Here is a 16,920-nt window from a genome sequence, read left to right as displayed (position 1 = left end):
GACAGTGTGAAGTCAAGAATCCTGCCTCCTGGAGGAGCTTATATAGGCAACCAGTGATTAATCTTTGCCCTGAAGGTACCCTTAACCTATATTCCCACTGTTACTGGACCATCTCAAGCCAGTCATAAAGCAATGACTCAGAAGATTAAGCTTTAACATTCGCAGAATCATACAGCTTTGAGATGGTATGACCCTATTGACACTCAAATTCGAACAATACCTTAAAAATCTGAGTGCAATGAATGTTATAGAGGAATAAAAACATTACAAAATCCCAGCAGGTTCTTATCACACTTTGAACCTTTTCAACAGGTTGATAACACAAAAAATACTAATTTGTGTACCAAAAGTGCAAAATTCTAATTCAATATTACATAGGATTTTATGTTTTTTAATTTTTGGATGTTGAATTTTTCAGCTGAACTACTGCCCAAGAATAATGATGAATTGGAAAAAAGAAATATATTTAGGATGGATATAAAGTAACAGACTGGTTCTTGTTAACATGACGAAGCACTAACATGCTGAGAAAGCTGATTCCCACACTCAATTCTGAGAAGCAGCTGTATTCCTAGATCACTTGTTACAGAACCAAACTTGGTATTCACATTCTTTTCCCCCCAAAGCAAAGATCACTGTGCTCCTTGGGTGCTGTTAAAGAATAACACTGTTGCCTAAAAAGCACAACCCCATAAATAATGAATGATAGTACATAACACAGTCAGTAGTAGCTCTTGGAGGGACTGGGGGCATTATTTACCCTGTCATGCATGGGCAGTATTAATCTGTTATCTGTGTTCAAGCAGTCAACAGATTGTTTATCTTAAACCTTAACCCCTGACTTTCTTGAAATATGATAAATCAGTTACTAATGTCATGACACTCAACATATCTGCCCAATACATTTTTTCCTCAGAACATAATTGACGTCTTATTTTATCTGTTACACTGTCAGATACATAATTAGCTGTAGTTAAAACCTATTCGTGTCCAGCGATCGCATGCATTAAATGTGATTCATTAATTATTAATTTAAAGAAGGGACAGGAAAAGATTATCAAGTAGATTACGGAGCTGTTCCATTGATTCCCAGACTAAATCATACACAGATAATGATGACTTTCCACTGAAGGTGAACTTGTTCTGTTTATGAGTAGGCTTAGGACTAAGTATTTATGTCTGCATATGTGAGAATATTACCCTGACAAATGATAACTGAATGATGAATGAGTCTCTACAAGAATGTCCTTATATTACTGTTCAACTGATTTACAGTTTTTCTTCACATTGTCTTTGAAGGGGAAGATAAGAAAATTGCACTAAATCTCCTACGTCCAAAGTCTAGAGAGTACAATGCTAATCAGCACTACCAGCCATACTTCCAGCACCGCTCAAGGTGGCTGCCTATTCCAGTAGCACTGTGTCTGGTTTCTATTTTTGTGTCTTTTTTACCCACTTTCTTGTTACACAACGTTTTAAAACTTTTATTGACTTTTCAATGGATCTGTAAACACAACCAATATGTCTCATATGCCATGTAAATATGTAAATAGATATACTTTTACTTTTATTTCATTTCTCTTGTACTTTAACTTATGTCTAGATTTATTTGTATTTTTCTGAATAGTATATGTAAGTGTATGTGCAATTATATGTCTTGCTACTGAAACACTGCAATTTCCCTCTGGGATCAATATAGTTCTTTCTTTTTTTCTGTCTGTCTATCTTTTTATCTATCTATTTATCTTTAATAGGATTTTTTTCTTCAGTTCATTAATACTATTTTCACAAACTAAACTGTAAGGAACAAAGGAGTAAACTGCTTCTGTGAAGTAAAATGGTCTCAAACTACTCATTAATCTCTTCATAGAACTGGCAGCTGGAATTAAGGCTTTTCAGTGTTATGTTCCTTGATGTTCCTAACCTTAGTGTTCCTTAGTCTTTCACTATGTTATGATAGAAAAGATAAAAGACGTAGCATTTTGATGGACCTGTTTGTAAAGTATTCCACTGACTTTCCATACTGAAACATTTTTTTTTGGTGTTTATGGGTTTTTGGCACAGAAAATATGGACCCTCTTCAAAGTCATAGTATTGTGGGCAATAAATGAGAACCCATTGACTTCCATTGAAATTCAAATCTCAGTAAAGATCCATTTAAGCACTTTTGAGGAAATTATCTTTTCACACAACTACTTCTGCTAAAGGCATAGTACAGGACTCATATCCCACAATACATGTTCAAAGCTTTTCCCTAAGTTTACAAAAATAAACTGAACTAAAAACAGCTTTGATTTCAGCAACATTCAGCTGCTCATAAACTGCCAGTCTATTTACGTGTCAAACACAGGTCAATAGTTTTGTTGCCATCTATCTGATAACTGATGAGATTGAATGAGAGTTACGCGTATGCAGCTGATTTATCTAAAACCACAAACAGGGTCCTGACATAATGTCTTCAAACACTGTCTAGTTCTACCAAACTATTCAATCAATATCAATTTCATGGCAGTATTAGTATTGAACTGCAAGTGTTTGTCTTTGCAGGGAATTCTTTACTGGAGTCAGAACATTTTAAGAAACAGATTCACATTGTACTTTGATATGAGAATATTAGGTCATAGTTATCTTGATCAGAATGTGGCACTCACTAAACACTACAGAACAATGCAGTAAATTCTAAATGGTTTGGGTGAGCATAAAGTTAACCATGTAATTTTGCAAGTGCTCAATATGACCTCCTCCAGCTGTACAGATAACATCAATGGCATAGTCAAATTCATCCCATACTCGATCGAGCATGTCAGTTGTCACTGTACTGCTGGACAAGGGGTATACAATTAATGAAAGAACTTTTATGGACCTTGCTTTGTGCACTTGTGCGGTTATGTTGGAACAGGGAGGGGCCGTCCCCAAACTGTTCCTACAAAGTTTGGAACATGAAATTGATTGAAATCTCTTGGTCTGCTGAAGCATTAAGAGTTCCTTTCACTGGAACTAAGGGGCTGAGCCCAACTCCTGAAAAACAACCCTACACCATAATCCCCCCTCCACCAAACTTTACACTTGGCACAATGCAGTCATGCCTCCTGCAGACATATTACACAACTGGTTATTACAGGGTACTCCCTCCGGTCACGAGTGAAGAGTGACTCATGAAAGTGTAAAAAGGAAATACGGGGTGATTAAAAAAGATCATCTGATTTCAAAATGGTTTACTTCACTTGAAAATCATTACAGAACAATGCAGTAAATTGTAAATGGTTTCGGTGAGCATAAAGTTTATCATGAAATTTTGTAAGTGCTCAATATGACCCCCTCCAGCTGTACAGATAACATCAACGGCATAGTCAAATTCATCCCATACTCGATCAAGTATGTCGGTTGTCACTGTACTCTTTCACTGCAATTTTGGAGATCATCCAGCGTTGTCGGGAGTGATAGCACATGAGCAGAATCCTTAATGTACAACCACCAAGTCACAAGGCATAAAATCTGGTGATGCTGATGACCTTTTTCTTGGAACTCTTGGTACCAAAGACAAATGCTCTGAGCTGTTGGAGGTTTCCTGCCATACTGACAGTCAGAAACCCTATGATCTTCCTCTTTGAGTTGGTATGTGATTGGTTCCTAGGCGCCTCACAGTTGTAAAAATATGGCGCTCTGAAATCAGATTATTCTTTTTCAGTTCTCAGTCCATTACAGAGAGGAAACTGAACATTTTGCTCTAAGTCTACTTCAGACATTATGCTATCTGAAGTCAAGAGACTTGTTCATGAGCAGTAAATGAGAAGCAAAAGCAGATTCTTGACTTTTTCCCCTAATTGTACATTTCAGATCACTCATCTTCCAATTATATCTATGGCTGTATTTCATTCCTTGAGGTGTAATTAGTACCTCTTGAACTGGTGCATTTTAGGCAACAGCAAATTAGTTTTCAAGAGCTCAACGTGGATCTTGTGTTTAGTGACAGAGCTGTTTATGCACTGCTATAGACTCTGTACACATGGCAATCACTATCGTCCTTGTGTGAAAAATACTACGATATGTTCTTATTCTCTATTTGCTTTGATTGTAATGCACCATGCATAAGCCGTCTATCTTGACAAGAAAATACAGCGCAATGGAGCAAATAAAACGTGTTTTATGGTGGACAACTAGGCTGTGAGTGAAAAATGGATCTCAATAGCTTTATTTCATGCTGGATGTACTTTAGAAATCCATTAGAGAGCAAGGCAAGACACTCAAAGACCTTCTTGCACGAAACCAGACACAACACAGACGTCAAAAGATCATTAAAGCAAAAGGTATGATCTAAAGCATCTCTGCATCATGTGTCATTTTGATCAGAAAGTGGCACTGACTGTACATGCTCATTTTGTCCATAACTTACATTGAAGTATGTATTAAGACTACATGAATACCCTAAACTTGACACTCACAACAAAACTCCAAATAAAAACCTGGTTCTATTCCAAAATCTAACCATACTGCTCTCAGCGTTCACCAGATCTGGTGATGGGTTGAGTTTCACCAAACAGTTTGTTAATGATTTGCAAATGAATCTACTATATAAATATGTGACTCAAATTCCTTATACTCATCACTGATTTGCTGGAATTTTCCACACTACAAAGATGTCACGTTTTCTTTTCATGTGACAAATTTTATTTTTCATGCCTGAATGGCTGCATCCACAATCCTAACACGTTATGTAACAGGCATATTCAAAACCCGTTTATAAGTGTTATTGTTAATACAATTTTATAGTTAACTTTAACCCTCTGGGGTCTGAGGCCATTTTCTTGATTTTTGAATATTTTCCTAAATTCACATTTAAAGGCTTTTGCATATAACATGATATCTATATGTTTCATATCAAAATGCTCTGTTGTGCATTATTTTTATTGCTACTTTCCAAAACCACTGAATATTTATTGGTTCTTTGTTATTCTTAGATACAAACTATTCTTTCCAAACAGAAAGCAAACAGAAAAAGAAAAAACAGTTTTCAACTGTTCATGTTCACAATTGAAATAAATCTGATAAATAAACAAGAATATTCAGGGTGAAAGATTCAGGTTAATAACAGCACATGAAGAAGGATCTCAGTTCTCAGTCTATTACAGAGAGGAAACTGAACATTTTGCTCTAAGTCTAATTCAGACACTATGCTATCTGAAGTCAAGAGACTTGTTCATGAGCAGTAAATGAGAAGCAAAAGCAGGTTCTTGAATGTTTTTACCCTAATTGCATATTTTAGATCACTCATCTTCCAATTATATCTATGGCTGTATTTCATTCCTTGAGGTGTAATTAGTACCCCTTGAACTGGTGCATTTTTGGCAACAGCAAATTAGTTTTCAAGAGCTCAACATGGATCTTGTGTTTAGAGACAGAGCTGTTCATGCACTGCTAGAGACTCTGTACACATGGCAATTTCAGCAGGATATCACTATCGTCCTTGTGTGAAAAATACTACGATATGTTCTTATTCTCTATTTGCTTTGTTTGTAATGCACCATGCATAAGCCGTCTATCTTGACAAGAAAATATCGAAGAATAGAAATCCATTAGAGAGCAAGGCAAGACACTCAAAGACTCTCTTGCATGAAACCAGACACAACACAGACGTCAACAGAGCAAAAGTTATGATCTAAAGCATCTCTGCATCACGTGTACTGCTTGTTTATTATGTTCAAAGAGAGTTCTAGATACAGAAAGACAAGTAACATAAATGCAGTTTATTGTTGCAGATAGTGCTGAGGACTTTGTGGGCTTGTGGGTGGTGCCTTACTGATGTTACTTGGTTTCCATGGTAATGGGTTTTGTGACCAGTAGGTCACTGTGGGCAGCAGGCTTTGAGTCCACATCATGAAGGTGCTCAGCCATCATAGGAATCTGAGAGAAGTACTTCCGGGCCAGAGTGTGTTTGTGCTTGATGTTACGGATAAACGGCACGCTGTACGCCTACAAAACAGTGAAGCAATACTATCTGAGAACAAGATTATAGCCAGAGTTCATTCTGTTTGTAATAACCAAAAGCATCTGCCTTGCACGCTAGCTCTGCTGCTCAACAGATACAACAACAGTGGCAATACATTCCATGCGCGACATGCTTATCTTCAAAGGTAGAATCCCTGACACTGAAATAAAAATAGGCTGTAAAATTACTTTATTTCACATTTGTGGATTTAACTGATAAAGACTTTTATAGTACAGCAAATCATTAACAGAGACATGATGCCTTCTCTCTTTGACTGTATGGAGTGTGTCCAAACAAAACCGCTCCAACTACAATCGGTGAAATTGTCCTGGGGGCTGATGACATGATGTTTGCATCACAACAGCTTTTCTCTGACTTTTGATTGGCTCTGAGCTTTAGAGTTCTAAAGGGATCTGCACTGGCTTTACAACAAGAAATAAAAAAGTGACTTCACCAATGCTGCCATCTGCTGGCCTCCAGTAAGAAATGTACATTAATCAAGTGCAGGATGTTTTGTCAAACTATTTATGTACTAATTACATGTTTAAATACATAGACATTTATGCAAAGAATGATGTATACATCTGCTTTACATTCTGTGTTCTGTGATACATGAGATTTACACACAATGTAAAGAACTACAGTTATTTTCAAATTATGTCATAAACTGAAAAATGACAAAAATGGAGATACAAGGTTTTCTTCCAATGGTAAATTAAGCAAATAAACTGTAAGTATGCTTAAAGCATGCATAAGTGTGTTCCCTTGTGGATGTGTGAACTTATTTACATTTAAAAAATCAACAAAATGTTATGTTACCAGGACCGACGAAACTCCTGACTATACGTCTTTATTTGCGTTTTCTCAGCATACAACTGTACGTACACGGTGACATTTGAGGTTGGCTGTAGACACTGTAGACTGGGGTTCAATCCCCACCTGGGCAAACACCCTACACTATACCAATAAGAGTCCTTGGGCAAGACTCCTAACACCGCCTTGGCCTGCCTGTGTAAAATGATCAAATTGTAAGACGCTCTGGATAAGAGCGGCAGCCAAATGCCATAAATGTAAATGTAAATGTAAATAGAAAATCTGTTTAATGTTATCCAGGAAGATAACACTTTTAAAAGCTTCTGGAGTGTGTGCATGAGTGCCTGCTTAATGAGTGAGCCAATCAGCTGACCTTAACTAATTCAAATAAAGTAAGAACTGATCTCTATGGGTTTAGGAGTTAAAATGTGTTTATTTGTATACCTTCTCTACGTTCTCAACTTTGTGGTGTGGAGCTGCTTCATCCTTGGTGAGCAGGATGCAGTTCCAAGGACTCCACTCCCACTGCCTGTCCCAGCGCACCAGCACTAGATCATGCAGGTCATTCCAGGCACTAAGAGCAGACTGCGCACCCCACACCACATCCACCAGATACCGCAGATCCTGCTCCTAGTGGAGACATTTAGGCAAGCACAGGCATGAACAAAGTCACAAAGATGCCCATATGCTCTATACCAATTGTGAACAATTTCCTTCATTTCGACAAATAGTTATTTACTGGAAATGGTACACAGAAGTTAAAGTAAAGTTGCCCATATAATGGAAAAATAAATATTTTCTCACTTGTTTTGGATGAAAGAAAAAAGTTTCAAAATATTGTTCACTCCCCAGTCCATACAGTCCACACATTGAAACTAAGCTGTTAAAATATCTAATTGTTTTTGTAATCTCATAAAGGCCAACACATTTCCATAAACCTGTCTATTCAGAACACAACAGTTTAGCCATTCACTTTGAAGATGTGGGTTTTTAGCTTTTTAGCCCGACCCAGCACTCACTGGGTGGAAGGCAGGAAAGAACCTGGACAGGTGGCCAGTCCATCACAGGGCAGACACACAGATACATACATTCACACATTCACACCTTGGGGCAATTTAGCCCCATTTTTTTCAATTTTGCCAGGATGCTCTGCTACAAAACTACTTGTGTAAAGAACCCCCATTTATGATCTGTGCATGGAAGGTCTCCTTGCTACCTGTAGCAGGTATGTGATCTTGGCATCTGGGCTGTACTCTGCCTCCGTTTTGCGCAGGCATTTGAGGATGGTTCTGTAATGAGAGAAATCCTCTCTGCGGCAAGCCTCATTGTCCAGCTCCGAGCAGCGACGGCAGAGCCCCACCACCTGCGTGCTCGTCGTCAGAGTGAATTCAGTAGAGGGCAGGTAGTTACTGCAGCCACGGCAGAAGTAAATGTTCTTCCTCAGCTGGGTTGGATCCTGTGGCACCTGTGAAAAGGAAGCAGGAAAATAAACCAGTGTTTTCTGTATGTGCTGGAAACAATGAAATGGTCTTTTATAAACTATGATGTCCATGATAAATGCCAGTGAAAGCTTAATTTCTGTATTTAATGTTCAATGTATTAATGAACATAATAGTCTGATGTTTGGTGGGTTATGGATTGAACTGTGTATCCATTTTCCAGGATTAATGTATCAGCTGCTCAACTTCTGCTGTTTTGTTAAGTGAGGTGTTTCTTTAACTCATGTAAACTTCACAGGATCTTTGTGTAAACCCCTCAACTCAACAGTACTGACTCTATTAAAGTTATCATATTGTGAGTGCTTAATGAGAAAGCCTTAATGAGAATGCCATAGTGAGCAGTTATCAAATAACAAATAAAAATTTCAATTTCATCAACGATAGCTACAGTGAAATGCCATTCCAGAAGCATCTGCAAAGGCTGACAACATTTTCACAGGTCTATGTGGCAGTGTATACAAATTACGCCTGATTGTGGTTGTCTCTTTTTGCTGTCAAGCTGCTCTTCAGGTAGCATGAGTTGCTGCTCTCTGATCTTTGACATTAGCTACTTGTAGAAAAACCTTTAAATGAATAGTCACAGTGGTGTAGATGTTGTCTGGATAGATGAGTATATGATGCATGCTAAGGGAACCCTATTTCTCATGCTTTCCCCACTTTTGAACTTTTTGATTACATGTTACTAACAAATAATTGCAATATATGACGAGTGAATCAAAAGTTTTGAATGGCAATATATGTGCTGTTAATGTCTATGGCTAAGTAGCCATGTATAAAATAAATACAATACATTTATTAAAATAATTAAAGGGTAGTTCTACCGATTTTTAAAGTACTTGGGCTGTCAACAAAATGATTCAGTGTTTTGATGCAAAAAGGCTCATAATAACATACATCTTTTAAGTTTTTATATGCAATGTTAATAACGGTAAAATAGTGGTAAATCTGAAATAATACATTTTCTGCGGGTAATATGCTTTATGTACTTAAATTTGATTAGTAGCCTAGCCCTAGACATCAGGCAGTGTATTCATAACCATTTCATTTACTAACATTGTGTCAGGGAGCTTTTAGAGGCATTAAAAGCTTTAGACATCTGGTTCCCATCATCACCACTATGAACAATTCTGTCTCTTTAAGTTTCTTTAGAATAAAGAAAAATAAAACCACGGATGCACATCATCATTATACTCTTTCATTCTGGACAAATTTTCTGCAAATGAACGGAGCAGTGACCAATCAGATTGTTGATACTGTATGTGGTGCCGATTTTGTCAGGCCCACGGTCATATGTGAGATTTGACACGTATCTCTAGGTGCTTCGCTAATTCTGCATAGATGAAATTACAGATTCCACTAATGATTAAATCTATGGTCAAAACACCTTAGTAAAGGTTGGGTTGGGATAGTGTAGTGGTTAACACCTCTGCCTTCTACACTGTAGACTAGGGTTCAATCCCCACCTGGGTAAACACCCTACACTATACCAATAAGAGTCCTTGGGCAAGACTCCTAACACCACCTTCGCCTACTTGTGTAAAATGATCAAATTGTAAGTCGCTCTGGATAAGAGCATCAATCAAATGCCAAAAATGTACAAGAAAAAACTCGCAACAGTAAAGAAACAGAAAACATCTGAAACGTCAGACCCTGCATGCTTAAATCTCAGAGCCAATAACGTACTTCATAAACTCAGTTAAGTGTAATCAGTCTGATACATTGTTGTGAAGTGGAAAAAAATTAAGTTATCCCAAAAACAGGCCAGACAGACAGAAAAAAACAGTGACACTAAATACATTATAGAAGTCAGTAGCACTGAGCAAATATGTTTTTTCTTGTCACTCTGGGCTGTTTGCAAGGTGGAGAAGAAATGAGGTCTATAGTACATACGTGCAACAATTTGGCCACCTGGGGGTTGAAAGTGGGGGTTTTGATGTACTGGAGAAAGAGGGTGGATATCCTCTTCCTCAGCCCCTCTAAATTACTCTCCTTCACTCCTCTCCGCAGCAGATCAGCTTCTCTGTCAATCAGCTCCACTATCTGCTGAGTCAGCTTACAGTCATGCTCCTGTTCCCACACAGGCAGCAAAATGAGTGTTGGCCAGCATTTAGAGCACATAATAACTACTCATCATTAATAATGAGAGTAGAAATAGAGCAGCACTGGGTCATGGCTATGGTCATGCTGTAGATTGCAAACCAAAGAATAAAGGCAGGAAACCTTGACAGTGTGTTTGAGGGTGAGGAGCACGTCGAGACGCTCCTCTTGGCTGAAGTACTGCAGGTTAATGCTACTGTAGAGGTCTCGTAGCTCTTTAGCCCTGATACTCTGAGGAGTGTCCATCTGGGTCATAATCCCATCAAACGCTCGCCACGTCTTAGGGGCTGCACACTGTTAGAAATAAAGAGAAATAGAGCATTTTTTTTCTGAATGTAGTTGATCAGCTGAGACATGTTAGGTGTCCAGTGTTTACTTCTTTAGTTTTGCACCAGAGCTACAAGGTGAATGTAGCCAAGAAACAACTGAAGCTTTGATTGTAATGTGCTTTGTGCAAGCTGCAAGCCTAAACCAATGAATTCTTGCTGCAAACAGGTTATTTTAGTCAAGTTAGCATTATAACAACAGGTGGAGTACATTAGCCTCAAAGCTCCAGTGTAAAACCAAAAACGCAATGTCTGGGTTTGACTACATTTTGAGGTAAAGTGAAAAATTATGTAAATTAGATTTTTTTTATCATTGCTTTAAACTTATCTGAAAAAGGTGTTTGGCTTTTCACAGTGTTACATAAAAAAGATAAAGAAAGAAATGTGGGCAATGTATGTAGTAGAAGCACATGCCATATTGTACATACAGTGGATACAGTATGTGCATCTAATAAATACAGTTCTTACATAATTTCTTGCCTGTACATCATACAAAAAACTTTTAGAGAGGTAGACCTTGTCAAGGAAGGCTTGCACTGCCTTCTCCTGATTTCTCTCTCTTGCAGCAATGCGGTGGCATCCAATAGAAGAAATAAACTGTGTCTCCTGCTCCAAGAGAACACACAGTGCTGCCTTCCTTTCCGCTTCACTCAGAGAGGCATTAATACGCGCCACCTCCTCCTGCCTCCACTCTGGCACACACAGATATAGTGACAGTGGCGAAAACAGTCATACACATAAAGAACTGCTTATACATTCCAGGGTAACTGACAAACTGAACAATCACAGTGGATTATATTTGTAATTAAATAATACATTGATTATTTTGAAGACTAACTGAGTAATCATAGTTGTTTTAAAGGTCACACAATAAAATCAGACTTAACTGAACATAAAAAATGAGAAATACTGTGGAACCTAGGAAGCATTTGAAAGGATTTCATAAAAATATAACACTGTGTGCCAAAAAGCACATATAAATGGATGTATATTATAATGATACACTGTGTTTCTTACCGTTAAAAAGACTAGTAGGAGAAATTAAAATATGCATTATCATTATGCAAATTCAGTGAAAGTCAGCTTACCCATCATTGCAGATTAATCATGACAGGTCTACTTTAGGGCTGCCCAAAGTGTAACCCCATCCCCTCATGCAATGAGAGAATAAGCATAATTTTGTACTATATATTACTTATTAAATTATTTTGTTTTTCATTTAAAATAGCATTTGTAAGTATTTAAGCAACAAAATATAGTATATTGCTTTGTCTTTTTGGCCTTTGGTCCTCCCCTAGACAAAAAAAGGTTTGGGCATCCCTGCTCTAAACTGTATGTCTCTTCTATTACAAATTAGTTCAGAAGGTAACTTGTCATTGTTACTTTTAGACTGTATAACTGTGAGACACACACTAATGCTCACTTTCTAGTGCACTGTAGAGGAGAGCAAAATCTTCCTTTTTCTCTGGGTTCATTCTCCTGTGGTACTCAGCCCTAATCTGCTCTTCCTTCTCCTCTGTCTTCCTTTTCTCCTCTCTCTCGGCCCAGGCCAGATGCAGCTCCTTATCCAGCCTCAGCTGAGCAGTCAACTGCATGGCCTGCCAGCGCCTGAAGTATGTCTGTATCGTTATTACCTTAAAACATGTACACAAACATTTATACTCAAAAACAAAATAATGAAAGGAAAAAAGAAGTGCGCACACACACACACACACACACACACACACACACACACACACACACACACACACACACACACACACACAGACACACACATACAGCCTTCAGCCTCTTGCTGTGAAACTCATCTGCAGTGACATAGGTGCCTGGTGTGATGAGTTTGTCCTTCATGTTGGACACATAGCAGCCAATCTTAGTCATCTGAGTGGAAGTGTTGACGGTGCATTGTTGAGCCTGGCTCTTTAACTCCACTGTCTACAGAAAAGAGATTGCAGGTAAATACAGCAGTCAGAAAAGGAGACAAACACAGTCTGTACACACTGTAAACATTGGCTTCATTAAGCCTGTTATATTTGCATTTTGATCACAGCCTGCTACATATCTGTTAACCGAATATGTACAGTAATGTGCAAATATTTGAGGCCTTCCTTTATTTAATTTCACAGCCATTATGTTATTCATTTTCAAAATAGTACAGTACAGCACCAAAAAGGTTTTTTGATACCACCCTTTGTGCTGTAAAGAACCATTTTCAAACAGCTTCTTTGTACAGAGTGTATATATATATATATATGTGTGTATATGTGTGTGTGTGTGTGTGTGTGTGTGTGTGTGTGTGTGTGTGTGTATATATATATATATATATATATATATATACACACCCACAATATAACAATATAAACAACAACACATTCTCCATCTAAATTCTAAATGGTTCTAAATAGAACTATTCCCTTTATTAAAGAACCATTGAGGAACCATTATTTTGTGAGTGCAGCTTTTAAAGGTGTTTTAATGAACAATAATGTTTTCTTTGTTACTGTAACATAAAAGACTTCTACACAGGCTGCACATGCAGAGTAGCTTTATTCAGGGCATTCCAACACCTGTAGTCACATCAGGCAGAGAAACAGGCTAAGGTTAAACCAGAGAAGCAGGCTAAGGTTAAACCAGAGAAACAGGCTAAGGTTAAACCAGAGAAGCACGCTAAGGTTAAACCAGAGAAACAGGTTAAGGTTAAACACAACAAAACACTCAAAGAAAACACAGTTCAGCATTTAGGTAACACAGAGGCTGTGTTCAAAACAGCATACTATGTACTGCATACTGCATCAATGTATACTGTATGCTATTCTTCTTCAGTACTATACTGTACAGTATCCAGTATACGACACAAGTCGTGTGCTGTACTGCAGGGAAGGGAAGCGACTAGCCTGCCAGCACCAGTGACTGAGCCAATCAGACCATCTCAAGAGCTGCCCATTTTTCCCTGCCCTCCAATCACTGCTTAGCAATCATTGCTAACTGCATTTGAGTTTGTATGTTTGTATTTTGGTCAAGATATGAGATGTGCCTGTGTGACTTCTAAAATACACCCCATACAATGACAAAAGGCAGGATGTTATTTTCGACTTGTCTCCAAAGCCACAAATAAACTTTAAACATGTCAGCTTTGGACTGGTCTGTGTGGTTTCCAAACACATCTGTTTTCCACTGTTTGTGAGTCATTTCATTTTCATAACACATTTTATTACATGGTTGGTAATGAGCTAATTTGACTGAATAACAAGCAGTGTGACTCCATACAGGAGCCTGAAAAAACAATGATGAGTGCATTGTTTGGTTGAGACAAACTTCAGTGAGTTACTGTTTTAACCATGTTATCTATGCAGTGAGTGCATTTTAGTAAGCAGACAAAATATCAATAAAAATATTTTTTTAAATGTTAAAAAAAAAGTAAGACAAAGCAAGAAAACCTACCAGAAGACCAGCAGAGAAAGCAGATGTGGCCTCAGCGCTGCAGAGTACAGCAGTATCAAACACATTTCTTTCATTTTGCCTTTTTGTAATGTATTGAAAGGCTGAATCCAAGGCTATTAAATTATCCAAGTGGTTACATCAGAGGTTACAACTTCATAACACAACCATGGTGCATTTTGGAATGTAGAACATCATGGAGAGCTCTGCCCGCATACTGGAATATTTGGCAAACACAGCCAGAGGCTTCTTAAACTTCTTAGATTAATTTGGAGGAAAATAAAACTTTTTTACCGAATAATAACCCATGAACAACAACTAAAAATAAGTCTAGGGTACATGGGGTTAATATATTAAAGACGAAGCAAGGTATATGTTGAGAAAAATAATATCATACATTATGTGTGGTATTGTTTCACTGTTTTCCTCAAAATAAACCAGGTTAGCTATTAATACACTAAACCTTGTGCACCCTCGGCTTATTTTAGTTATTATTTTTAAGATTTATTATGCAATAACAAAGGTTATTCACTACAAACTATGTTGTAACTACTATAAAGCTAATAAGGACCTTATTACAGCACACTGACAAAAAAAATGCTCATTTATTAAAATGTTTTACTTTGAAAAGCTAATCCCAGTGTATGTATATGCTACCTTTACCTGTGTATCTCTGCTGAACATCTCCACTCCTCTGTCAGGCCTCCTCCTGGGGATAGTCTGTACTGCAGCATGATGATACTCAGTTTTAGTGACCTTGTGGCGATATCCTCCCAGGAAAGGCTTCTTTAGCGTGGCTCTTTCTATCTCAACCACCACATCCTGAAAGGTGTTTACATCTGAGGGTGAAGAGGAGGCCAAAGAGAAACAGTGAGACTGAGAAACTGAGCGAGACGAAAAACAAATAAAGAATGTTTGCAGTGACTGTTAAAACCGGAGCCTGACCTGTCTGCACTCTCACAGTAATGACATCAGGCATGCTGCACTCTGCATGCTGTGGTTTAACTGGTTTGATGGGGTAATTCTCAGGGTCTAATGAGCTCATGTCAAACTGGACTGTGCCATGTGGCTGCACTCCCAGGCTCATCAGTGTCTGGTGGTCATCAACAGCCTGACCTGGCAACCACACAGCACAGACATATTTTTATCTTTTACACGTCTTCTGCAATGAATTCGCTCAACAAATTTCTTCACTTAGAAGTGATTATACATGCTGTAGCATGAGACTGATACACTTCAACTTTGTGGATTTCACAGTGGATGATTTTCTCTCAGGGAGAGGTGTTGAAGTAACTTACCATTCAGAGTGATCTGAATAATGTCTGACGGTACTCTCAGCTCACTGGCAAAATGAATCTTCAGGTCCTGAGTTGTGAGGCCAATAGTAAAGGCCATGGTCATCATGTGCCCCTCTGGCATAAGCAAGATCTTAACTGGAAAAATGTGATAATGTGAGAGTTGGAAGGGACACAGGCTTTCATGTCTTCCACCTCCACTGTCAGCTATGAAGAGGCAGATTGAAAACTCTGCCAGCATGTTTGTATAATTGGATCAAGTACAGACAGATAATGAGGGCCCAGTAAAACTGGCAGGTTTTTAGACATAATACACTGAGGGGAAAGCAATGAAGCACAAAAAACAGCAAAGCTGTCCAAATGCAACCAAGTAAATGTTAATATACTGTATTCAGTGTTTTTCAAAGTTAGACGCTGCTTCTTCCTCCAAGCTCTATCACTCTATCCTGTGAACACTATTTAACGAAACTAAGCTAAGCTAGCTAACTGTTAGCTAACCTACCTGTTGCTGTTGCGTTTCCAACATTAACAGAAGTCTTGATTATTTCTCTTTCATGCTGGCTGAATCCGTCTTGACTCAGGCCTGTCAGTGCTGAATCCGGCTGTGTTTCCTGACCTGCTGTACTTAAACTGCGAATCTCCACTTTCAGTTCTTGGCTATCTGTACATTCCTCCAGCTCAGCCTCTGTCTGTGTAAGGTTAGCTGTCTGTGTCGGGACATCCACCTTTAGGCTTTCCACATGTAAGCTTTCACCAGCCTCCACAACATCACCCGACTCCGAGGCGCTGTCGTGTTCACCCTCCATCTCTGACATAAGCTGAGTCTGATGTGCCTGATATATATTATATATATTAGCTATATATAGCTAACGCTAACAAACTAACTAACGCATATATGCAGCAAAGTGACGCCTAACAGTGTGTGCAGGCCGTAGTGTTTGAGCGCTGCTATGGTAACTGCGCCATCACGTGATCCAGCCTGAACTCCGCTTTAAAGATCTTTGTCTTTATTCAGCCACAGTTCAAATCATTTTTATTTAATTAATTATTCACATATCCTTTTAAGACCTGGTCATTCATGTTTGTCCTCTGTGGGGGACACGAATAAGAGATATTTCAAAAACTACATACAGCTGCAGAGCTAAGGGTACTAACGTCTAACAGCACCCTTTTTTGATGCTCTCTGTGGCTGACGATCAAACTAAATCTGTTTGTTTTATTCATCGTGTGTTTTTTTATTTATTATGATTTTTATTCAAAGTGTTTTTTTTATTACTTTGTTGCGGTTTTTTCAGCCAATAGACTCATTTCGTCTTAAAATTGATGAAATGCTCAAACTTTAATTTATCTGTGTCTCAGGAAGATATCGAGATGAATTTCATTGTGAAACATCAAAAAAGGAAAAACAAATACAAAAAAATAGCAACAACAACAAAACAAAACTCAGAAAGAATACCATTGGGAAC

General features: G+C 38.2%; 1 protein-coding gene across 2 annotated transcripts; it reads right to left on the bottom strand.

Moving 5' to 3' along the window:
• Positions 1–4,176: 4,176 nt before the first annotated feature.
• Positions 4,177–16,366, bottom strand: iqub (IQ motif and ubiquitin domain containing). Of its 2 annotated transcripts, XM_017713667.2 has the most exons (12): positions 15,957–16,366; positions 15,458–15,592; positions 15,105–15,275; positions 14,823–14,998; positions 12,501–12,656; positions 12,145–12,355; positions 11,238–11,413; positions 10,519–10,689; positions 10,189–10,365; positions 8,016–8,264; positions 7,244–7,429; positions 4,177–5,970 (listed from the first exon to the last, which is right to left on the bottom strand). In XM_017713667.2, exons 1-12 carry the CDS (start codon positions 16,267–16,269, stop codon positions 5,803–5,805), a joined length of 2,289 nt encoding a protein of 762 aa, XP_017569156.1. In that variant the 5' UTR covers positions 16,270–16,366; the 3' UTR covers positions 4,177–5,802. The 2 variants fall into 2 exon arrangements, with proteins under 2 accessions (XP_017569156.1, XP_017569157.1); XM_017713668.2 differs by lacking the exon at positions 15,105–15,275.
• Between the last annotated feature and the right edge of the window lie 554 nt (positions 16,367–16,920).

The sequence above is a fragment of the Pygocentrus nattereri genome, chromosome 11 (assembly GCF_015220715.1).
Source record: "Pygocentrus nattereri isolate fPygNat1 chromosome 11, fPygNat1.pri, whole genome shotgun sequence".
NCBI lineage: Eukaryota > Metazoa > Chordata > Actinopteri > Characiformes > Serrasalmidae > Pygocentrus > Pygocentrus nattereri.
Note: the sequence above shows the minus strand (reverse complement) of the source record. Positions and strands in the feature narration are given on the sequence as shown.

What these genes read in the sequence shown, in the direction of transcription:
- iqub (XM_017713667.2), bottom strand. Translation starts at nt 16,269, where the DNA reads ATGTCAGAGATGGAGGGTGAACACGACAGCGCCTCGGAGTCGGGTGAT. An exon ending in TGGAAACGCAACAGCAACAG is followed by an intron (nt 15,593 to 15,956) that starts GTAGGTTAGCTA and finishes ACATTTTTCCAG; the next exon opens with TTAAGATCTTGCTTATGCCA. An exon ending in ACAGCAAGAGGCTGAAGGCT is followed by an intron (nt 12,356 to 12,500) that starts GTATGTGTGTGT and finishes ACATGTTTTAAG; the next exon opens with GTAATAACGATACAGACATA.